Source organism: Atractosteus spatula, chromosome 8 (genome assembly GCF_055471065.1).
Source record: "Atractosteus spatula isolate fAtrSpa1 chromosome 8, fAtrSpa1.hap1, whole genome shotgun sequence".
NCBI lineage: Eukaryota > Metazoa > Chordata > Actinopteri > Semionotiformes > Lepisosteidae > Atractosteus > Atractosteus spatula.
Genome location: NC_142713.1, coordinates 59,901,588 through 59,926,657, shown reverse-complemented (window position 1 = coordinate 59,926,657; position 25,070 = coordinate 59,901,588). Strand labels below are relative to the sequence as shown.

At 47.9% G+C, this 25,070-nt stretch overlaps 1 protein-coding gene across 1 annotated transcript in view; it reads right to left on the bottom strand.

Annotated features, from left to right (window-relative positions):
• The window catches only part of LOC148829952 (fatty acyl-CoA reductase 1), an 82,263-nt gene that overhangs the window by 31,678 nt on the left and 25,515 nt on the right, over nucleotides 1-25,070 (bottom strand). The window contains exon 2 of the mRNA XM_088922618.1: nucleotides 17,811-18,048. Within this exon, the coding sequence (XP_088778744.1) occupies nucleotides 17,811-18,020 (210 nt within the window). The 5' untranslated portion in view covers nucleotides 18,021-18,048. The remainder of the gene's footprint in view (nucleotides 1-17,810; nucleotides 18,049-25,070) is intronic.

The following is a 25,070-nucleotide window of genomic DNA, read 5'->3' as shown; positions in this document are numbered from 1 at the left end:
ACATGAAATTATGAGAAGGACTATTTTAAGTGTCTGAGTCAAGGTTTAACAATACTGACGAATTCAGCCAGGTCATTTTTTTTCTTTTGACATTTTACAGTACGTGAAAACAATATCCAAGCGCCAGATCTGAAAAAGTATTCTCACAGGAGTATCCCTTACAAGGGGAAACTGCCTGGTCAATAGCTGTTGATCAGAAACATACAGAGACTGAACTCGCCTTTAGATCACTCAGCTTTTTGTCCATCAGTATGAACGGATGAGCACTGCAAAAACACTAAATCAGACCTCCTATCGATATTATGCCAGTTTACCAGAAAGTATGGAAAGCAATTATCCGTAGGCATTTATCCCTGTAACCGTAATGGCCCTGCTTTTACATCCTCTTCTAAACTGGCAATTAAAACAATACATCCCAGGGGCCTGGACATAAGGCACATACTGTCTGCCTGCAAGTCCAGAGCTTTGACTTCTGTGGCCCTGAGGAAGAGGCAGGCCGGAGCAGGCAGCTGGAGTCTCCTCACTGAGCTGTGTCTGCAGCAGAGAGCTGCGCTCACAGGGCTGCAGTGAGGCAGGGTGCTGCTCCGTCTGCTGCTGTCCCCCGGGAGAAGATGCAGTATTTTCACGTCATCACACAAAGTGCAGCAGAGCTTGGCTTTCCAGTGTCAGTAACACATGCTGGCTTTCTCACCCTTTCTTCGCTTTGACTTGCCACTGATTAAAACCACAATCACCTCCCTCATTTTCATTATATACCAAAAATATGTGCAAAAGCACAGTTACTATATACAAATCACACAGGGCATTTTACACTGGGAGAGAAGAAACAGTAGAATTCCCTGCACCTGAAGCTCCTTTCCCGGCTCATTTGAAATGTCTGATTACCTTTTCAGCTGCTTGACTCTCAGCTGGGTGGCGTCTTGTGAAAGACATCACCATCAGCTCGCTGGCTGCAGAACACAGCATTTCAGAGTGAGATCGATACACATTTGGTGAACCACAGTTCAGCGACAGCCATATGTTAGTATCGTGTGTAAATGATAATGAATTAGCTCTTTTATTTCAAGATATTTTTTTAAACTAGGACAATAGTGCACAGGGATGCCATTGAAGAAGCACAGAGCAGCCTATATACTTTAAAATGAAATGAGATCTTTCTGAAAAGAGAATAATAGTTTTATAAGCTCCTAACAGTTTTACAGAGCGCTGACACTGTACTTCATATTTTAGCAGATGTTATTCTAGAAATGCCCTGATACCCAATAAATAATTTCAGGGGGAGAGCTTGTACCTCACTTCCTTTTTTCCCCTCACTCACTTTGTGGGGCACATTTCTCCCCATTGTTGATGGAAATTGTTTCACATTGGAAATTTGTCATTCAGCTCGTTGGTTTCTTGTTGGTAGCAGGCATTGGTCATATGGGGCTTACATCCCCTTGGAAAGGAGTCGTTTAGACTGTCAAAGTAACCTGCATGTCCGTGAGAAGTGACAGGGAAGAGGAGCTCCTGATCAAAACCTACACAAAAGCAGGAGGACCATGCAAACTCCACACTGAAGGTAATCTCAAACTGGAATCGAACCCAGGATCCGGGAGCAGCCACGCAGCAGTGCTCATCACCACGCCCCTGTGCTTCCTGAAGACTACAGCAGCAGGACCCTGGCGGCTATCGCACACACCGAGAGGAAAACATTTTGTTCCTAAAACGCTCCACAGTTTAATTTTAGGATTGATGTCGAAAGGAAGCCTGCCAGTTAGGCTCTCTGATTAAAACCTAACTGGGTTCTTTAAATGGCTTTTCTCCATAACATCTGGTTTTGCCACAATACAGTCTAAAGGCTTCTGACTTAACTGTGTGGTGGGATGCTTTTTGAAAGATGCACAAATTCAAGTGACAGCAGGGAAGGGGAGGAGTAACCGCTTACAAAATCTACAAGAGGAAGAAGGGACTCTTTCTCTTTAAAGAGACCGGCACAGCTCAGACAAGGCCACACTGACATCCTGCAGCTGCCTTCGCATTCAAACAAAAAATCATTTAGACACAAGCACAAGGATGTGTTGTAATCACAGCAAACTACTAAGGATGAGGTGCTAAGGATGTAAAAATACTAAGGACGAGATTAAAAAAAACGAACAGCAAAAACTTCCCTGACCATGACAACACTGCAATCAAGTGCCATTAGAAAATCAATACATTGCTTTTTTTAAGGCGCAATACCAACAAACAGGATGTGTAATCTTGTGCCCAGTTACTGTGTAAATAAAAAATACCAATATATTTAATTTTAATTGAATTGGTAAGTCAGCTGAGAACAGGTTCCCCTTTACCATAACAACCTCGCCAAGAGACTCACACACCTGTGTTACAGTGAAGACAGTGACAGAAACAGTGCTCTATCAAAAATATCTAATAGAACAAGACAGGACCTTACAGGAGCACGCAGTGCTAACCAGTGCAGATATCAGGCAGGCAGCAAAGATTCAGTCACAAAGGTGAAAGCGAAAGCGGCCAGTCTCGGCTCACTCTGCCAGTTGAGCCGGTAATTGGAAGACTGAAATGACTGGCATCCAGAGTCAGGCACTGCTCTCTGATACAGGTATCCTAAAGTGCACAGTGGCACCGACAGCTGGAAAAAATTATTAAGACAGGAAGTGCTTTCCCAGTCAAACATCTGGACATTACTTCAAACCAGCAAAGCATTTATTTAGCATGCGAGCATTTAAAATCTCCAACTCCTTGCCGTTTTGTTCAGCCGTACTGTAGTTTGAACCCTGCACACGCACATGTGCGCTGCAGAGGAAGCCAGCAGCGACAGCGGGTGTACAAACACAAACACAAACACGGGGCGCTGCTTTGCTTGCGTTGGTGAACCTCCACAGCATGTGCGATAGTGGCAGGTCTCCCCGGGTCCCCAGCGTCGCCGCTGTGAGGCAGCGGGAGGAATGAGTGACATTCAGCAGACTGTTACTGAAGCAACGTGCTCGCACCGCAGGCAGGGGTGCTAGCATGAGCCGCGACACACAGCGGGCTCCAGTCAGACACAGCGCGCAGGCGCCGCATTCCCCGACTTCCTCCCTCGCAAACAGACAGACAGACAAGTGCCCCGCCCTTTCACTTTCAGCACTGGCGCCCACGCAGGGCTGTAAGTAAAACACACTGTATAAACCCGCCCGCTTTCTCACCGCTTCGTCCAATACAGGGACACGGGGGAGCCAGCAAGCCACAGGTCGCAACAAAGAGCACGCCCTGGACGCCAGTCCATCGCAGAAAACAAATTAATATAACGTATAAAAAGTCTATAAAATGAGAAGGGCTGATCTTGGAGAGGCTACGTACCACACAGCAACTTAGGTGGTAATGCTGGCATCCGCTACATCTTCCAGGAAATGCCAGAAAAAAAAACAGCATACTGTATCTATTCAGAATTAACAGTAAAACATAATGGAGGTTCATTTAAAATCTGAGATTAGGAGAGACACTTCATAGCTCAAAGGGTTCTGAGAGTCTAGAACAAGCTACCTGTCCATGTTGTTAAGCTGATACCCTGGCAGGCACCCGTCAAGAAACAGCTGGAGGAGATCCTGGCATCAACTAACTACTAACTACGCTTGGACTACATAAGCCTAATGGCCTCCTCTCAGCTGAAACCTTTCCCGTGCTTTTTAAGAGCATTTTTATAGCCTGGATAACACCACATTCTCCATGGTTATCCCAAAGTTCAAGAGCAGGTCCTCGCAAAACAGATCTCCTGCTTTCAACAAACTGAAACCCTGCAGTTCTGCACCTTTTCTACACAGACAGGCTGAACCCACTCAGGCCAAGGGAGCCACAGGTGGGGCTTTCGTAAGGCAAGGTCTAAGCATCCCTGTCCCTCCATCCGCATGTTGACTTCAAGCTTGCTATCGCTTTTCACAGCATCTCATTGGCTAAACAGGAGTATGAAAGAGCCTGCCCCAGCTTCTCTTGCAGTGTAAGGCTCAGGACACCCGTCCGTCAAGCGGGAGGGCGGTGCTGTGCTGTCGACAGGGCAGAGGAGCGTGGGTTAGAGAGCAGAGCAAGCCCAAACTGTCCGCTTGCCTTGCGACATGTGCAGCCGGAGAGCTCACCGCCCTCAATCATCTCCTTCACATTCTAGTGCGGTTTCCAATGAACTAATCACACACAGCTTCTTCCACCTGCCTACGTAGACCAGCCTGACACTCCACTCCTTGCTCAGGATTGGGTTTTACCCAGCTAGAGCTGCATCGGTCCCTGTTCCCTCCGCACAAGATTTCTGGTTCTGACCCCTGGCTTGTTTCTGGCTTTGTCTTCTGGCTCTTGACTTGGTTATTGTGGACTGCTTCCTTTGTCGACTTATGGGTTTTTTTGTCTCTCTCCCCTGAACTTTCTTTGTGGATTGACTGGTGTTTGACCCTGGCCCGACCCACGTTTCTGGACAAACTTCTACTTTCTCCAAAGGGGCCTTCCGGATGGTAACACAGGCAGCACCTGGGCTAATGCTCTCCTCATGCAGGTGGGGGACAAGGTCTGAAAGCTCCCAGCCTGCCATCTCCTCAGGCTGGGTTACTTCTCCCGTCTTGGGACAGAGACCTAGAGCAATACAGCAGAGGGGCCCCGGCGGTTTTTGTTGCAGATAATTGGCTTCTGCAACTGTGCGTGTCAATGGCTTTGCAAACGAAGGCAAGTGGAGACAGATACACACTAGGTTATGGGCCGCTCGTGTCCAGGCTGGTTCAGAACCAGTCCGAGATCATCGCTGCCTCAGTACAGCAACAGATACTACTGCTGTTGCCCAGCCCCACCTCACATTCATCCTAACAGCCAGCTGCCATGTCACCCTGTAACTCACAGCTGGCAACCCACTGGAGCTCAGCAGGTGTGAGCCTGGTCAGTACCTGGATGGGAGACTCCTGGGAAAACCTAAGGCTGCTGCTGGAAGAGGTGTTAGTGGGGCCAGTAGGGGGCGCTCATCCTGCGGTCTGTGTGGGTCCTAATAGCCCAGTATAGTGATGGGGACACTATACTGTAAAAAGGTGCCGTCCTTCAGATGAGACATAAAACTGAGGTCCTGACTCTCTGTGGTCATTAAAAATCCCAGGGTGTTTCTTGAAAAGAGATTTTCAAAATTTCCCCCTGGACTTCACCAGTCATGGCCTCCTAATAATCCCCATCTCTGAACTGGCTTCATCACTTTGCTCTCCTCTCCACTGAGAGCTGGTGTGTGGGGAGTGTACTGGTTCACTCTGGCTGCCGTCACATCATCCAGGTGGGGCTGCACACTGGTGGTGGTGGAGGGGATCCCCATTACCTGTAAAGTGCTTTGAGTGGAGTGTCCAGAAAAGCATTATATAAGTGTAAGCAATTATTAAAAAGAGACACACTGTGTGTCTCAGTTTGAGTCCAAAAATCTGTAGAATTATTTCATGGCTGACCATGACGAGTAAGACATGTTACGAGCTGTTTTGGGATAATCTTGAGGTTTAGGAATGTGGAACACAGAAGAGAATGTAAAGTCTGCAAGAGCTTCTGCTTATGCAGATAAAAGCTTAATCCCGCCTCGCTCAATGCAGTTTCATATTGGGAACAAGACAATACACGTTTGTTTGATATTAAATGGCATTTTGCATTATGCTCTTGAGATCATTTCAGTCTTTTTTTCCTACACGTCCACATAACACAAATGGAGAGAATGACAAGATGACAAGAAGAGTTCCACGTGGAGGTGTTCATACTGTAAATATTTACCACCAAAAAGAAACTCTCCCTATCAGATTTAAATAATTGGAACGGATGACTCGCCTATAGTAACGGTTAACTGTTTGCCTATCGGAATGCAAATACAAACACAAATAACCCCACAGTCTCGGACACCCTGTCTGACACTGCAGGGGCGGTCTGGGCTGCTCCTGCAGCAGAGCGATGGCTTGCGTTCTCACGCTCGCCGATGTGCCCTTTGACCCAGACTGCTGGTGCCGCTCGGCGCTCGGCTGCTTCGGTCAGCCATGAAGCAGCAAGCCCCTGCTGCCCTGAGCTCCTCTTGAAACAAAACCCATCTAGAGGAGTAGGAACACAAGCAAGGTGACAAACGAGAGGAGACCATTTGACCCATCTCGCCCATTTGGTAGTTAGTTGGTAGTTAGTTGGTCTCGTTCAGCCTTCCTTGAAAGAAGCCAGCTAGTGTAGAGCGATCTGTATCTTCCACCTCTCCCAGCAGCTCCAACTAGGCTTGCAAAGTGCCGAAAGCCCTGTTTACACTGAGGCTGGGATTTCTGCCTCCCTGCAAGTGCTTTTCCCTGCGGTTCCTTCCCCTGCTCGCGTGCCCACCCCAGTTTTTGTAAATCGGCCAAAGAAATGATTTCAGCAGCAAGTGGCCCGTGCTGCCGGACTCCCGGGAGTGGGGGTGGGGAGGAATGCTGAAACAGTCTTGCTTGGACCGATGATCGCTTGTACCGTTTGCTGTAGCGCCAGAACTGCGTGGCTTTCGTTCAGGGGACGATACCTGTGGAGAGGTGATGAGAGCCCATGGAAGATGAAGGTCCGCAACACAAAGGAAAAAAGCGGGAACTGCAACAACACAAGCTGGTGAGCTGGGAAACACAAGCCGCACTCCAGAATATTATCGGAATTATAATGATTAGGAATTACAATTATTAATTATAATTAATAATAATTATAATATTATTATAATAACCAATTGTAATAATAGATATTATATTATATGTTATGTATATTATAATATATATAATAATATGTGATTATAATATGTATTATAATTTTGAATGATTATAACTAATTATTAGTAATTATAATGATTAGGAATTATCCACTGCCTGGGCTCACGCCCTCTGTGCAATCCGCAAGAGGTAGCGGCAGTTCTGAAGGCTTCGAAAGGTTAAGAGCGCTTCTCCGTGCTGCAGTTCAAGCTCAAGCTGGGTGTGGCGCAGCGGGACTGTCCTGTTCAGTGTGTTTTCTGAACGCCTGAGGCGCAGGGGGGAGGTGAGCAGCAGAGTGCAGGCCCAGCGCAGAAGCGCTCTGCAGGAGGGTCATTATGAAGAAACAGCCCCCCACAGAGCATGAGTGGTGTTCTTGGTAGCAGCTCAATTACTCATTTTAGTGGAGACATCTAATGTGCTAATTTGTTACACAAACAGGCGTCAATTTGCAGCCTAATTACATGCAACACATACCTCCTACCTCCTCTTGGGAGGTACACTCTGAGTGAAATTAGGCCTGCATTCCCATCGCCAGAAAACCCAACAGATTGAATCCGCTGGTGCTGTGCCCATCCCACTGCAGAAGCGCCTTTTCTCTGCAGCGCTGCATCCCGATGGCACATTTAGATTTGACAGAACATACAAATTACCGCTCTCGCCTTCTGGACAAATGGGAAACTAAAACGCCACCCTAGCAGAACTGCAATCTGTAAAGATCGACAGTTTTTCCAATGTTTACGCAAACCCATCTGCAGGTGTTACTGTAGATCCAAACACGCATTAAAGCAAATACAGCTCATTTCAGATGGGCTGTGCACTTTATAGCAGCGCCACTGAATGGCAGACTAACTGTGCTCAAAGGTAAGACGTTCATGTTTATTGTAAGATCTTCACCCACATGGAAATGGGAATCGTATAAACTTCCGCTTTTGTCCCAAAACACAAAAACTATTGGCATCTGTTTCAAAATGCACACACTAAACTGGTGAGTTTTACAGTGCCTTCACTGGTACAGCAAAACTACTGCCTGTTCCTGGTGTTCAGGCAGTCAGTCCCTGCACAGAGAGAGCATTCTCACCTCTTTTGCTTGTTAAGACACCAGAGAGATAATGAAACAGTAACGCCTTTCTTAGCAGTCACTGCAGGTGCACTGCATGCCTCCCTGCTGTCTGAGTATACTGTATATATTTATTCCTGTTGCATGGTGTGCTGTGTGCATATCCCAGAAACCGTAGGCTTTTGAGAGGTGCTACTGCACCTGAAACACATTTGGCTGGGCTAAAACAGAGTTCTAACTGAGAGCAGAGAACGAGAGAAACCAAGCAATTGTGATAAATGAGAAAAAAGCTCCAGTGTTTTCCAATACTGCCTAACAGAAAAGCCCATTGCCACTGAGGCTAATCACTCCAAACAGGCGCGGTCACTCAGGAACGGGCTGCAGCACCGGCGGCGCCAGGGTGAGATTTAGAGAGACCACAGGGTTTCTCTTCTCTTCTCAAGAGAGAGGGAGCAGCTCAGCAGCAGAGGTCTGCGTGGACCAGCTCAGAGCACAGGCTGCTTAGCACCCTCATCACGGATCAGTCCTGCTCTCTGCCTATGAAATAAAAAAAGCAATGCAAGGGAACACAAAACACACCGAGGTTCTTATCAAAACCCTGACCTAATCCATTACAGGCAGGAATCGTAATACCTTTGTAGAAAATAAACTCCCTTCACCAAAAGCCACTTCTTTTCAGCAGAGTGGGGCAATGCACAGAATTAAGACTAACATCTGAAAGCCCTGGTCAGCTGACAGCGCTGGAAAGTGCTGGTTCTGTCAACTTTCTCACAGCAGCGCCAATGCCCAGTTCTCACCAGCTGTGTCAGATAAACCAAACAAACAATCCAAAAACAACATCATTCCTACATCCTGAAGTCAGTGCGGTGGCTCTGTGGCTCAGGATCTGGAAGGTTGCCGGTTCGTATCCCACGGCCGGCAGAGGAATCCTACTCCGTTGGGCCCCTGAGCAAGGCCCTTCACCCCAACTGCTCCAGGGGCGCCGTATAAATGGCTGACCCTGCGCTCTGACCCCAAGCTTCTCTCTCCCCGTCTGTGTGTCTCAGGGAGAGCAAGTTGTCTCAAACAGCTCGTCGCTGGGCTGATATATGTGGCATACCCACAGCGACTCTCCATCGCTTGTACTGAGAGACATTCTGTACAAAGAGAGGGGTCTGCTGCAACACTGGCTGACAGTGAAATCAGCACATAAAACTGTCTCTGCAACCAGACTCTAGACATTCATACTGTATCTGGGAGAAAAACAAGGAAAAATAAAGGCATTTATTTTATAAAAAGATACTTGCACGAACAATGGAGGAGTCTGTGAGGAGACAGTTTCCTCCACACGGGCAGGACACCGTGAGTGTCTCAGCAGCACAGCGCCAGAGAGTCATTAAGAAGGATCCGCTTCAATTTAAAGATCACGGGTAAAAGCAAAAAGAAGGAGTGTAACTACTCCCATCCACAAAAGCAAGCTAATCCTGGTGGATTGGACACTAGCAGATCCTCTGATGAGAACGTCCACAGTGAGGACAGCACTGAGAGGCTGAATCCGAAGAAATGCCAGGCCTCTCTGGGGCAGTGGACACTGCTCCGTAGGGAAGCCCTCGCTGTAGGGCCTGCCCCTGTCAGGAAACACTCAATCAGGATCACGCTGGCCTATGAAAAGACCGCATCCTGATACCGCATCAATTATTCACAGTCGCGGGCCCGGCGCTGCTTCAAGGCCCCGTCTATACAGCCTGCACTCCGCGCAAATTGACTGGACTGGATTCCACAGGGAAACGTAATCTACTCCTGCCCCTCAGTAACATCGCAGTCCCAGGCCAGGGAGCTCCTACATGTACAGCTTTACGTGAGGGCTCCACACCTCGCAGAGAAGGGCTGGCACCTCCTCAGGACTGTACAGGTACAGAGATACAAACGCACTCCGAGCTCTGGCCGGGCTCAGGTTTACAGTAATTATCTTGGGGGAGAAGCGAGCCCCCCCATATCATTAATTAAAGCTGAAGCAAGTACAGACAAGCTGCTCCATGTGAAGAAATGAAAACCTTCAGGAACACCTACTGTACTACGTTAAGCTCTTTTCTGAGAAACAATTACTAAGGCACCTGGCTTGCATTGTCAGAGTCACAGGCTAATCCCTATTGCTTACATGCAGGGGCTATCTTGTTTCTGTCTCAGAGTAAGGTGTCAGATACAATCCACCGCTCTTGATAACAGGTTGCTGTGTGGGTCTAGTGGTGAGAGCCCCTGCTTGTTCGAAGTTCAGCCCCGTGCTCTCAGGGGAAATGGCCAGATTACTAGAAGGCGTGGCTTGAGGCGAGGGCATGGCCAGTGTGGAGGCGGAGCCCTGGTAGAAGTAGTCTGCCCAGCTGTCCTGGTTTCCAGCTAATAATGATAATGTTTCTTTATTAGCCCTATACAATTTCTTGCATTAGGAATTTGTCTTTTCGCAGACCCCAGCTTGCTCTCCATGAGACACACAGACAGGGAGAGAAGCTGGGGGTCAGAGCGCAAGGTCAGCCATCGTACGGCGCCCTTGGAGCAGTTGGGGTTAAGGGCCTTGCTCAGGGGCCCAACGGAGTAGGATCCCTCTGCCAGCCGTGGGATTTGAACCGGCAACCTTCCAGCCACAGACGCAGATCCTGAGCCACAGCGCCACCGCTCCGCCCTGGCACCGCTCCGCACCGCTCCAGCTGAGGAGCCCCAGCTGGGCAGGTCCTATAAAGGCACACTGGACACCCTCGGACAGGATCAGCTCTGCTCACGCCCATTTTTCCATTTATACCCTCTCACTCCTCTCAGTCCTCGCTCGCCGTTGAGATCGAATTTAGCCTTTCTCTTGTGCGCGTACCTTACTGATCAGACTTCTGGATACCGACCCTGTTTCGTCTTCGGCTACGTCTTCGTCTCTGTCTAGCGGTTATTGGATTTGGATACCTTTCTGACCTGCCTTTTGGATACCCGACCCAGCTCTGTCTCCGGCTTCGACTTTGTCTCTGACCAGCATCTTTTGGATTAGTATACTCTCAATCTGACCCTCCAGAATCCTGACCAAGCCTGCCTGCCCCGACCACGCATACTGCCTTTTGCCCCTAGGATTTTGGACGCCTACTCTCTCAGCTACTACCTTTTCTCACAAGTCCCTAGTGACATTACTGACAACTCCTCCAAGAGAAAAACAAGAAATAACATTCTGGGAAATAATTACAATTGAAAACCAAGAAAACTGGGGTGGATAAGTGGTCTCACTGTGAGTAAGAACCTGGAGGAAAGGTCGGTACTGACGTCCAGCAGCGCGTCTAGATTTGGCCGTGTGTTTGCCCACAGATCGGTTCCGGCTCAGTCAGACTGCGATGGGACACTTGACCGACAGCAACCTTCAGGTCATTCCCCAGATTATTGACTGGACTGAGATCAGGCTGTAGGGCCACGCAATGTGTTACTCTGGAAAGGGTGTGTATATAGGCCCTGTAACTGTCACTGAAAGTTGAGCTGGGTAGGAACACAAATATACCTCCAGCACATTTCTTCTGGCCCTAAGTCTTTATGCTTTTTTCCATCCATTTTTCTACCTATAAACCCATCGCGGGAGAGCCAGAGCCAGTCCCGGCAAGCAACGGGCACAAGGCAGGGTTCCCTCTGGACGGAGCGCTGGTCCATCGCCGGGCACACACACAGACACACACTCACACCGGTGATCTTCACAGAAGCCACTTAGCCTGTCAGCGCATCTTTGCACTGAGGGAGGTAACCGGGGCAACCCGAGGAAGCCCACGTGAACACAAGGAGAACATACGAGCTCCTCACAGACGGGTCTGAAAGTGGATCCAGGGCCCCAGCACTGCCAGCAGTAATTCTAACCGCTGCGCCACCGTGCCACCTGTCTTTATACTTGTTCCGTAAAATCCTAAGATCCTTTCCTAAAATGCCGTTTAACTGCTACTATAGTTGTATGCATTTATAGCACATTTATCATCCCAAAGTATCATAAAGAACTTTACACATAGGTGGGAACTCGGCTCATCCACCGTCATAGTGCAGCTCCATCAGGGTGACACCCAGCAGTCATTGTGCAGCAGCAGCCCTGCTACACACCACAACAGGGGGGAGAGTGAGACATTTCTTCAGCGATCCCAGCAGTCATTGTGCAGCAGCAGCCCTGCTACACACCACAACAGGGGGGAGAGTGAGACATTTCTTCAGCGATTAAATTGAGAGAGAATTTGGGATTATTAAGAGAATTTGGGATTATTAAATTTTAGAAGCCCAATGTGGAATTTAGACAGGATGCCAGGGTTTACACCTCTCCTCTTACAAACAGTGTCCTGGGATTTGTAATGACCAAGGAATTAGGACCTGGAGTTTGGTTTAACATCCCACCCGAAGGACAGCTTTCCCTTAAATACAGACAGGCCCTGTCACCATATGGAAGCATGGGATTAAAAGTCTCAGGGCCCCTAAAACCTTTAATTGGCCCAGTTTGACAAACTCACAGTTCCCCTTCCTGCTACATCTGGAGTTTCAGAAGGATTTAGGCCTCATCGTTAGAAAACTGAAATTAACATGAGATGCTGAAGAAGGAGCTCAGACAGTAGCTTTCACATGCTAGGCCTACAACTGACACATGATGTAGATCTCTGGAAGCTCGGGCCCCTTGTACAGAAGGAGAGGTTAGCACACCGGCCTTTTCTGTCTCGCGGTGCACCGTTATCGAACTGATACCGAGCAGCAGGAAAAGGGAGGGTATTCTGCCTCATCTTTCAATACAGCCCCGATCACAGCCTCATACTTAACACCCAGCTAAGCCCAGCTGTCCACTGGTGCAGGGCTAGTACAGCCTAGGAGTCCACTGGTCTGGCTCCAGTATAGCAAGATTGTCTGCTGGTCAGGATCCAGTATAGGACAGTTGTCCACTGGTCTGCAAGTATAACCTGGTTGTTTGCTGGTCTGGCTTCAGTATAGTTCGAGTGTCCACTGGTCTGGCTCCAGTATAACCTGGGTGTCCACTGGACCAGCTCCAGTTTAGCCTGTGTGTCCACTCCTAAGTGACCCTATACTGTGAAGAGTGCCAGATGTAAAATATCATTACGCTACTGGTTTGCAGCACTGATCTTGTGGCCCCAGAGGGCTGTAAACCCGAAACAGCATTAGTAGAGAAACAGGTCTTCTCTGTGCGGAATTGTAAACCGCTCAAACAATTTGAGCTATCTGGTCAATGCAGACCACAGTTAAAAAGAAATCTTGTGAATGAAGTGCTTTGCACCTGTGTTTGATTGTCATGGTGGAAGTTTGCTTTTATGGAAGGAAATTAGTTCTGTGCTTTAAGTAATATTTAATATCTAATATTAAAGTCAAAATCATTCATTAAGCCCTAATATTTAAGTCACAGTGCCTGAAGGTGTTGCTAAGGAGCAGGTTTCAGAAACTAAAGATTTCATTTCCAGCTAAAATGAAAAAGAAGATCTGTTCTTCAGGTACACTTCTTGTGATCTTGCTGGACAAAAGACTAACAGGAGCTGAGGTTTCACTTAAAAATAACTGAAAAAATACCTCATGCACTTGGGACGAATCAGACGATTTTAGCATAATCTATACCTGTAGTGTCTGGTCCGGTTCCTGGTGATTCCCAGTCCCTCAGGATCTTCATTCAGAGGCCGAGAATTACTGTACATTAATCTTGGATAATAAAGCCAACAACTGATCCAAGTGGAATTGGAATACCAGAAGCTCCTGCAGCTGTCCGTACCAGGGCTGGAGTGCTGCTTTATACAAACTGAAGGAAATCTCAGCTGCGCTTTCGGTTTGACAGAAGGGGCAGAGATGTGATCAAAATGCAGGGCCTGCCTGCCTCCTGTGATTGCTGCTGTCTGGCAGCCCTGGGGTGACACCTCATTACCTCCTCCGAGCTGCTCCTGTCAGCACAAATCCCGAAACTGTTTCCTTTTGCTCCCCCCCCCCGTTCCCCAGCGCTCTCGCTGTCCGCTCGGCCATCCCAGAAGGCTCCCTGCGGCCGCGGCGAGTCCGAGGTCAGCAGGAGCCCCACGGCGCTCACAGCATGGAGGACTGGAGTGGCACCAGCTGGTCCATGGTGCAATGCGGACAGGAGCAAGTCAGCCCTGAACTAGGGGCCCTGCTGGACAGCAGAGGTCACATGACACAGAAAAGCTCCACATTGTGCATGGCAACGGGTCTCACCTAGAGGACGGTTCAGGGGCCTTGCTTCATAATCACTGGGATGGCAAGCCCTGTGAGAAGAGAGCAGGACTGCTGCTCCTGCTGCTGCCCTGTGAAAGAGTTCTGACCAGGAGGAAGATGTCTGGAGACACTTTCTTACATTTTCATTTAGGAGGCACATCTCTTTGAGGCAGGAGCTAGGCAACTAAGAGTCCATATTTCCCTGACAAAAATGCGGAGGCAGGGGTTGTTCCATCCGTTCCCAGTACTCCAGGTGATTTCCTGGTGTCAGTGTCTTTCAAAAGCTTCAGAAGAGTGGTTTCGAGGACCTGCTGGACTGTTGCTGTGCCCAGTGGAAGAATCAGATGACGAAGCGCTGTGGCGCCGTGCAGGTCCCAGCCCCACCAACTCAGCCCGTCACTGAAATGTGCATCTGTCACAAACCGCTGTACAGGCCTCTCCCTGCTGTAGTGACCACTGAGGCTCAGTCCAGCCCCCAGGGGGCCCTGCGTGTACCCTGAGGTGAGGGAGAACCATGCCTGGGCACCTCATGTGTTACGCCCTCTAGTGTTCAGGCTGACGAAGTGCAAACTGCTGTGAAAGTTCTGCTAAAACAGATTTTGTACAACCTGTAAGAAGGAGACAAAGGCTTTCACTCTGGACTTTCTGAAGTGCTTCTAAAAAAAACCTCCACTCTAAATTTCATACAACATTTGCCTCTTTTTTCATAATCATTCATTGCATTTGCAGAGCACATTTCATCCCAAAGGATCTCACTGTGCTGCACATTAAGGGTGGGACCCACTTCAAGCACCACAAAAAATCTGGCGTTGTCGGAATGTCAAAGATGCACGTACCTTTCCCACCTAATCTGCCTGCTGTTTCCTTTTTAAACCCTGTCTGCATGTAGAGCTCCACTGTTTGTCTTGGTTGCGGGACCTGAAGACCTTTGTCTCTGTGTGATGCGTGCACCAGGCTGCCCAAGGGCGCAGTGCCGCTGGGATGGGGTAAGATCATCAATATTCCAAAACCGTCTGCAAAATTCGCTAGCACAGCTGCCAGGAATGCACACCCACATTACAAGACAATGCTGAAATTCACTTGTGTGCCTATTAACGTGCTAGGCGTGGAAATCTTTCAATCGAATCATTATGTATTTTTTTTACTGCAAAGTCAAACATTTTTGCCTTGGCTGCAAGGCCGGTATAGGCGGAGCACATCTGGTTTATAATCTGTTGTGTTCAGTATTTGGTTACATTAATCCCTGTGTCTTTTTCTGTTTTAGGTGTGGCACAGGAAGTGTCTGGGCTCAGAGAATAGTCTGGAGAGGCTCACCTCTCCAGCAGCTATATCACCCTGCAGCTCACCACTGACAGCCCACTGAAGCTCAGCAATGTGAGCCTGGTCAGTACCTGGATGGGAGAACTCCTGGGAAGGCTAAGGCTGCTGCTGGAAGAGGTGTTAGTGGGGCCAGCAGTGGGAGCTCACCCTGTGGTCTATGTGAGTCCTAATGCCCCAGTATAGTGACGGGGACACTATACTGTAAAAAGGCGCTGTCCTTCGGATGAGACGTAAAGCTGAGATCCTGACTCTCTGCGGTCATTAAAAATACCAGGGCGTTTCTAGAAAAGATTAGGGTTGTAACCCTGGCAACCTGGCCAAATTTCCCATTGGCCTTCACCAATCATGGCCTCCTAATCCCCATCTCTGAACTGGCTTCATCCCTCTGTTCTCCCCACTAAGAGCTGGTCTGTGGGGAGCTTACTGGTGCATCATCCAGGTGGGGCTGCACACTGGTGGTGGTGGAGGGGATCCCCATTACCTGTAAAGCGCTTTGAGTGGAGTGTGCAGAGAAGCGCTATGTAAGTGTAAGGAATGTTATTATTATTATTATTATTATTATTATTATTAGAGATGGAGATGGGAGTCAGGTGCACAGAATATTTCCTGCCTGCGTTCATTCTTCAGATTTCCACTCTTTCAGAGAAAACTGTTTACAAACTACAACAAGCAGAGCCGAGAGAGATGTCTCTGATATCGCTCAGTCTAAAGTCAGCCTGCAGGCTTTGCTGCTTGTTTGTGTTTCTCCCGTGCTGGACTTTCAAAACTAGAAGGCGGCAATTAAACATGAACCGCTGGTACAAAAAATAGGGACAGCATTCTTGCACTACAGCTAACGTGATTTTTAACGTATTGATCAAGCACATTGCGCTGGAGTTTGTGGCGTATCTGAGCTGTTTTCATATGGATGGTGGGATACGGAGCACTATTACAACAGAGACTTGTAAGTACCAGGTGCATTATAAAACTGCAGCCCTTTTTCTATGCACTTAAGGTACTGAGTCCAAGACACATTCATGGCAATCTTTTTCTCCATTTTTCGTTTAAGAACTGCGTCTTTCATCGTATATATCTCAGTCCAGCTCGGACTTTATCCCGCACGGCAGGTTTTCATGGCTTTTCACAGCATGTGTAAATTTTTCCCTTAAATTCCCAAACAAAAACAATAGAAACAACATAGGGCGCTTGTAAAGCCTTCTGTGGCCCCTGCCTGAGTAAGGATGCCTCTGTAAAGCAGGTCACTCCGGGGCCCTGCCCTGCTTAGCTCGGCTCACTGGAGCGCCGTCAGTGTGCCAGCGTCCCCCCAGTGCGGGCCGCGGGCCGCGACCTGACCTCACACCGCCTCCTCAGGACGCGATTCCAGAGGCTATTTATACACAGGCCTGCTGTAGGAGTTACACAAGGCCGGGGATTAAGCCTCGAGAGAGAGGTGGCATCGCTGAAATAGGCCACATCTCCCATCGAAACTGTAAGGTTTGCCGCAGCCCTTCTTTCACAGATTGTTCACCTCTTATTTTCCGCAAAAGGATTCTTTTCAGAGCCAAACCCATGAAGGCACCCACTGGGGTCACAGAGAGGGCTACCTGACTTCGGGCTACGTGGGAAGTCAGTACGGTCAGTGAGGCCTGTCAAATAAATCAGGAGGTTTGCTGAAATGTGAAATTGCTCATGACAATAAACGACCAATGAACAACAAACAGTGACTGGGTCACTTTCCTGGAAACCAGGCCCCCGGCGTGTGCCTGCGTTGAAGACAGGAGCACCTCTGCCCTCTGAGTCCCTCAAGGACTGAACAGCGCGAGACCGCTACCCTGCGACCAGACCTTTCCTTTGGTGGGAATCCCTCCTTATTTCACTCATTTGTGCCACAGCATGAAAACGCAAAGCCACACATCTCCATACGCTTACAAAATCTGATAAAAGGCTGAGCGAGCCTCTTCCTGTGGCAATGCTCATGTCCGCCTAGCATAAAAGTTTAAAAGCTGAAAAACCACAAAACATTAAGAGTTTAGACCTGCTTTGCTCCTTTCTGCAAAGTCCTGCTTGTTTCCAACTTGACACCAAAGAGCACACCTTCTGATGTAGTACAACACATGTCCAAATACTGTACCTCAGGGTACTCTGCGCTGTTTAAAACAAGAAGAGAATGGAATCCACATGTTTGCCCTTCGGATTAAGACAATATTAGATCATTTTGGTCCGGAGGTATACACAGAAAAACTGGAAGGTAAATTGGATATCCCAAAACTTCGGACTAATTCTGCAAAATGAAAGCAAATGTGGCCAGCCACAAATAAATGGGGTTTATATTGTAACATTTATTGCAAAAAATGCCTCCTTATGTATGTTATTTCAGTATCATACTGTACATTGTAGGAACCTGTGAATCACAAAAACTAGCCAGGAATTAACTGATGTTTTTGTCATTTTTAAATTTTTTTTTTGCCTTTTGTATTTCATTCAGTACCAGATTCCGCGCATCTTTATTACACGGGAGTGAGCTCCTGGAACCGGTCGGACTGGGCCGGGTCTCTTACCTTGCTCTTCAGCATGTCCTGGACCCGCTCCTGCATGGACTGGCCAGCCTTGGGCCGCACCAGGATGTAGATGGCCTTCACCTCAGGGCAGGAGCGCAGGAGCTTCTCCACCAGCACCTTGCCCATGAAGCCCGTGGCCCCCGTGATGAGCACGTTCTTGCCTGCATAGTAGTCCGCGATGGACGCCATGCCGCTCTGTCTCTCCGTCATCCTGATCCCGGCCTGCTCCCAAGAGCCCCTGTGCACAAGCAACACAGGAGAGGTTACCAGCTGTCACCATTGTCATCCCTCCTCTTAAGGGCGCTCTGGCCCTTTCGTATTTTAGTTGATTATGTGCCCCTGCCCCCTGTTCTGTCTCCTTATTTAAGCCCACCGCTCCCGCTATTCCTGGCTCAGCACTGGGAGAGGGACGCCCGGAAGCCCGCCTACCAGCGGGTCCAGGAGAGACCCGACGGCATCGGCTTCATCACGACGTCCTGACCGTCTGAGACTGGGACTCGGAGCGCCTGGCCTCGCTACCCTGGTTTTAGTCCCTGACCCTGTCCCTGCTCCGGATCCCGGTCCGGATTTTAACCTTGCTTGTCTCGTCTCGGATGGCTCCTGGACCGTGGACTGCGCCCCGGATTCCCCCTTGGACTGTTTGGACTGCGCCACGCCCCCCGAGCACCGGATCACCGTCGTCACGCCCCCCTGTCTGTCAACCCGTCCTGATCCTCTACGTCTTTTCCCTGTTGTCCTTCTCCACTTACTTCCGGATTATACCGTCTGCATAGGGTCCTGAACTACGCTTCATGGGAGCCTGGATCGGCTCCCGTTACACCAACGACAGGAGGGCAACAGGCCCACCCAGCCCAGCTGGCAGCTAGCAGCTACTTGACCCCAGGATCTCATCCAGCCATTTCTCTCAAGAATCCAGGATTCCATTCCCCCATTCTCCCACAACTCTTTGGGTGAAGAAATGACTCTTTCAAAGGGTAGGATAGGGCGCACCTGCCTTTGATTACAAATTAGAGGCTTTTTGACCCATCTAGCCTGTCTGGTAGTGTGTCGTTAATTCATCCCAGGATCTAAGCCAGCTGTTTCTTGAAGGGAACCAGGAAACCGACTTGAACAACATGGTGGGGCAGGTTGTTCAGAGGGGTGAAGGACAGCACTGTGCGTACACAGAGAGAAGGGCTCTGCTTTTCTGCAAGCAAGAGCAATCATACAGCTCTCCTAACCTGAACACACACAGGACCCCAGCACTGCAAGAGCAATCATAAGCTCTCCCATCCTGAACACACACAGGACCCCAGCACTGCAAGAGCAATCATAAGCTCTCCCATCCTGAACACACACAGGACCACAGAAATACAAGAGCAATCGCACAGCTATCCTGACCTTAACACACACAGGACCCCAGCACTGCAAGACCAATTGTACAGCTCTCCTAACCTGAACACACTTCTACACCAGTGACTGTGCAGCAACACTCATAGAGTAATTCTATTTTAGCTCTCAAACTAAAAACAGTTAGGAGTTTTCACTTGCCTTAATCATGTTAAACACGGAAGTGTGGTTATTCACTGAAAACATGTAATTAAGGGTCCAATTAAAAGAATTGCTACACTAAAAGAACTGCAGTGCCACAATTCTGCAAATGTGAACAATTACCCTGAGCCTGGCTGTATAGAGAACAGCATTTAGAAGCTCTGTGTTTCGGAATAACCCCATTATGTTAAGGAGAACCTTCTCGGGAGTCTTTCAGCAGACTGCTCCAAGCCCTGTTGAGATTCTGGCAGGCAGAGCAGACAGGCCCAGACTCTCCTGGCCTCACAGGCGTACGGCAGTGGAGGGACAGTGCTCACAGAGCTCCGAGCAAGAGAATGTTAAATGACGACTAAAATGCAATTAAAACCCAATCAGCCAAGTTTAAATTCCTAATTATGCCAATCTCATCTGCTCTACCCTTGGATGTGGAAAAAAAAACCCTTTCAGCTAGACAACAGAACAGTTTCAGAGCAGGACTTTGAAATTGCTTGGAACTGGCCAGCTGCTACATCAATGCGAAAGCAGAATGTTAATATTTATTTGGTCGCTAAAAGCTGCTTACATGTGCTGAAGCCATCTGCAGGAGCCACCATACTCAAGGGCACAAAAACCACATCTCTTTCAGAATTTGAATCCACAACCTTTTGAGTACAAACCCAGAGACTTGTGTATTTATGATCAAGTAAATACCTGCAAATGACAGAGTTAGTGCTGCAGCTGAAGAGCGAAAAAGCACCGCAGGGTTAAGCTGGGTGCAGTAAAATGAATCAGGGCATTCCCGAAACGACCGTGCCAAACCAGAACAAACTGAAACTGAAATCTCTGCAGGGGATGAGTCAGCCGTTTCAGAGTTTCCCCTGTTCCACCACCGTGTGGGGGGCGTGACCAGGTCCGAGAAAGAAGGAGGCAGGAGAGCCCTCCAGGGTGGGCTTCTCTCCCCTGTGGCCCACGCCCTGACCACCGCACCGCACGGCTCCGGGGAGCCCCAGGAATTCCCCACTCCAGCTGGAAAACCGCTTCCCAGGTATAACCAGCTCTGACACGCTGGCGCACGGGATCCTGCAGCAGTCTGCCTGGGAGGTGCAGGAGGCGCCTTTTTCCAGGTCTATACGTTCAGATTTACAGCCTTCGCATTTTTATTTTATTTTATGTTTTTATCGACTTTTAATGGTATCAATCTGTTCGCTAATGGCCAGAACGCAATGGACTGTGCTGTGCCTGGGCTTTACTCAGAGCAATTAATCCAGTTGTGTCTGGGGCAGTGATGGCCAGGCTCCCAGGCCTTATAGGAGGCACTTAATGATACCAACAAAGGAAAACATTAACGTAAGGTCAGTGCTTCTTGCCTCTCAGAGGCTGTCAATACTGCATCCAGGAATATACCCAAATGATCACTTCATTTCATACTAATCTCCACTTGAAGAATCAGGCTCAGCACATTCCAGTGCCTATTGATTGCTTTCAACCTGTAAGAAGAGCTCACTCCTCCCTGACTCCCGCAAGTGATCCGTAATCTCCCAAAAATCACCTCCCCGCTCCCAAAGTTTTCTGTTGGCGACACCCCCGGTCCGAAAAATCATCAGCGAATTATTTAATGATATAATATAATATGTACAGAGCCGCATTTCTGTACAAACGAAGGTTTGAAAAGAAAGTGAGATTATGCAGCTGGACTGGTGAGCTATCTATAGTGTATTTCAAATATATTATTGTATCTTATTATAGTATCTATCAGCGAATTATTCGATTATACACAGTAGCTGTGATTTGTTTTCAAGGGGGTCTGCAAGTTCTCACGGAAGGGACGACCCCCCCCCCCCCCCTTACCCCCCAGAAATCAACTGCTCAGATTTGGGATGCCTGCTATCCTGGTGTGGAAACCAGCTGGGACATCTGGGATCTTATCACATGTATTACAGCCCTGTCCTGGTGCCAGCATGTCCGATAATTTGCTTTCTCGCCTTGTATCGTTGTTTTTCTCTATAAAATGATCATTTTGACTACAGGAAGTGTGATCCTCTTTCTCGTGATCTCGTGACCTGTCCCGCACATATTTTAGTCTGAAATGCTCAGCCGGGAGAATTTCCGAAAAACCCAACAGGATGCCTCAAGTGCTTCTCTGTTTTTTCAGAAATTATCAAAAGCACACCTACATTATCATCCGCAGAATTAAAGGAGACATCTTTCGTACGCAGCCTTACATCTGTTGAACTATCAGCGACTTGTTCCATTGCACACACTGAGGTCAGCACTGCCCCAGCAAAACAAGCAACACAGAACACAATTTCATAACATAGCAGCGATAATAGACTTATAAACAGCCTTTAGCGCAATCGTCTATGTCAAGCCCTGCAGGAAGCACAAAGACTGGATACCACCGTGCTTGTGTCTGCTGTGTCTTATCTTTAAGTCAAGGCTGCCAGTGTTATTGTGTTAGTGTTATTTCTCTGTACGAGAAAACTCGACCACTCTATGCCCACACACAAAAATAATAGCCTTGCTATCACAGCGTTTGGACAAAACAAGGGACATTAAGGCGACAGCTGAAATGATTTGGTGAGGTAGTGTCTTGAGTTCCTTTTTACTGCTGCAGAATTAAAATAAACAAGAGCTGGAATTATTTTCCAGGCCTGAAACATTGAGATTCCTAAACAAGCCATGTCAGAGAGAGATCTGTGCATTGAATCTGGGCTTTCCTGGGCACAGATTACAGCGAGAGCCGGACACCAGATTAATGTACCCGCCTGAGAAAAATTAGAATCCATTCAAAAAAACAAAAGAAGAATACGAGATCATTCTGCAGAAATATCCAGGGTTTGTATTGGACCCGTCTTAACTGCAGATTTTAATACGTCCTTTTCCCTCATTGCCCAGATAACAGCATTAGCCGATAGTGCACAGATTTGTAAATAGGTCAAAAAGAGAGCAACGATATTTGGGTCACTTGTGACATGGATCTACCAGGGGACCTTGGAATACAGACAACCTTGAGATTCAGAGCAGCTGTCTTCAGTCTCCTGAAACCCCATCTTGCACAGTATAATTAACTCACATGCGTCTTACCTTATTAACACTGACTCCACAGAGCAGTCTTCCGGCAGCCTCAAATCTGTGTTACTGGAGCACAGAGGATGCCTTGCGCTCGTTTCTTCTCATTCTGCCCAACTGCCAACCAACTCTGTTTCAGAGTTCTTGTGTTACGCAAATATTTTTTGCTTAAGTTCCCCCTAAAAGAGGGTCTTTTACTGCTCATCACCTCAATGGTTTTAGTGTGCATTACTTAAGTGTAAAATGATTATCCTCTGAAGGTCCATCAAGCCTTGTGCCTGAGCTTGACCCCTCACGAAGCCAGCTGCTAGTCCCCCAGCACGCTGCTGGCACTATTCGGCGTGGTCTGGCAGTGTTCAGAGCGGTAAGGGTCAGGAAACAAGGCCCTGTCCGTCCATTACGCTCAACATACTGTAGTCCTTGTTCCCGGTTTGCACCCGGTACTCTGACTCTGCTGGACGGTGACTCTAATCTCATCAGAAACTGATTTGCCTGTGGGTCTGAGTCCAGGGCCTCCACAGTCCTGGTCCTGGCTGTGCTGGGTCCAGTCTGATGTTCTCTGTATGGACCCATCAGGTCCCTGTTGAGGAGCCATGATGCCACAGAGAGCACAGTGGAAGCACTGGTGGTGCAGTCAGAGCCTTGTAGCAGGGGGTCTCCACTGTAGCTGTTGGGCTGTACTTTTGCTCTCCTTAGGTAGAAACCAGGACAACTGACCCGCTGAGGAGGGCGGGAGAGAGGTTTTTGCATGGGGTGGGCGAAACGTTGTCTTTCTTTTTTATGTTGTTGTATTTGGAGAAAACATTTTTTTTTTCTGTGAGAAAAAATCAATAATGAGTTCCTCTGATGTGAAAGTGAATAGATCACATCTAAGATGAAGGAGCAATCGCTCGGCAATGATTCCGTGTGTGTTGTGTGATGCTGCAGTGCTGCTGGGACTGTTCTCATGCTGTCCCCTGGCAGTCAGGCAGAGCTGAGCTCCTGCGGCCCTGATTCTCACCACCAGGTCCACAGTGAGTCACTACAGCACACAGGAACCCCACAGCAGCAAACAGCTTCCTGCCACCACTCCAGTCTGCACACACGCTAGAGCCAGCAGGGCTGACGGGACCTGATCTGAAGTACCCGCGGTGCCTGATCTAGTCAGGTCCTTCTATAAAGACTTTACCTTTATCATGCAACAACATGAAAGATTCAGAATTAAACACAAGAAAGATATGAAATGTCTTGCATTGCTAAACTATTGTAACTGCTTTTTAACTATAGGACACACCATGACCGGTAGCTTGATATTATCTCTTTTACACATCACTGGCAATTGTACTTAAAATGGTACAATTCTGGGTAAGTCCTGGGTAACATTAATCGCCAGACCAAAGCTATTTCAAGCACATTTTCTTGCTTGAAAATCTGCTGCAAATGCACTCTTGTGAGTGCTGAGTGCATGCTGTGCTCTGTGAATGCTTGCAGAGTGCTGAGTGCAGTGTGCTGTGGGTTCTATACATGTGAATTTCAGCCTCAGGCTGCAAATGCAAAACTGCTAAAAGCACAGTGAAGCCCTATCCTATAGCTCACATGGAAACATGAAGCCTTAAATATCACCATGGTATTAATTCGGAAATTCATTTTAGCCTATAAGTGTCAAAACACATTTTTGCCCTACGTAAGACAATGTGAGAATGTCCTCTTCAATAAAATACAGTAAAAAAAACATATTTTTTACATAACATAATGGAAAAAAAGATATTTTCATTAAAATGCCCTTTTCTGCTCTTAATTCTTCCTGATACTTATGAAGTGATTAGAAAACAAGATGAAAGCTCTACACATCAGGGGAAAAGTACAATCTCACCACGAAGTCACAACATCAGGGTTAGGGTTTGGGTTAACACTGTTTTCGCTTTTCTTTCTGTCCTGTCACCTCTTTATCGATAAAGAAAACGTCTCTGATGGGAGAAGTAATAACACAATACACTGGAACGAATGTGACTCAACAGAAACGGAGACCTTCAACATCAAAGAAGAAACTTGTGGACTGTTAGGGGCTCAATCCCCATAGTGCACCAGATCACGTGGATTACCCTACATCTCCTGTAAAGGACATCTATAAATGGATTTCAGTCAGTAGCCTGCTGCACAGTGTGGTGCCATTTGTTAATCAGGACATCGTAAGAACAAAAACAAGGTTACAAACGAGAGTCTTTCTGCTGTATGAAGTCCATATAAACTCATTTACCCAATATTCCAGTCACGCCTTTCCCTCCCTTCTCTCTCTGCATACCTTGCGCTGTTACTCTTAGTGATCAAGAGCTGCACTGCTGGACAGTGCCCAGGGCACCAAGTACGTCCACTCAACTGGACAACACAACCATTCAGAAATCCTGGACCACTGAAAGCCAATATAGGCATAACGATTCGTTAAATTGAAGACATATTTGTTTTAAATCTATGAGAATACATAATAGCAGATTTGCTACCAATTACCGCTGTAGGAAAAATGAAGATGGTTTATAAGATTGTGTGTTCTGACATCTCCAGACGTCATTGCCTCTTACCACCGCATTGCTACGTACTCTGCAATCTCCTATTTACTAAAAGCAAAATTCATTTACTCTACAGAAATCTCTCTTTGCACAAGGATATCAGTAGCCTCGGGCGGCTGGTGCCAGTTTTGAGTTGGGA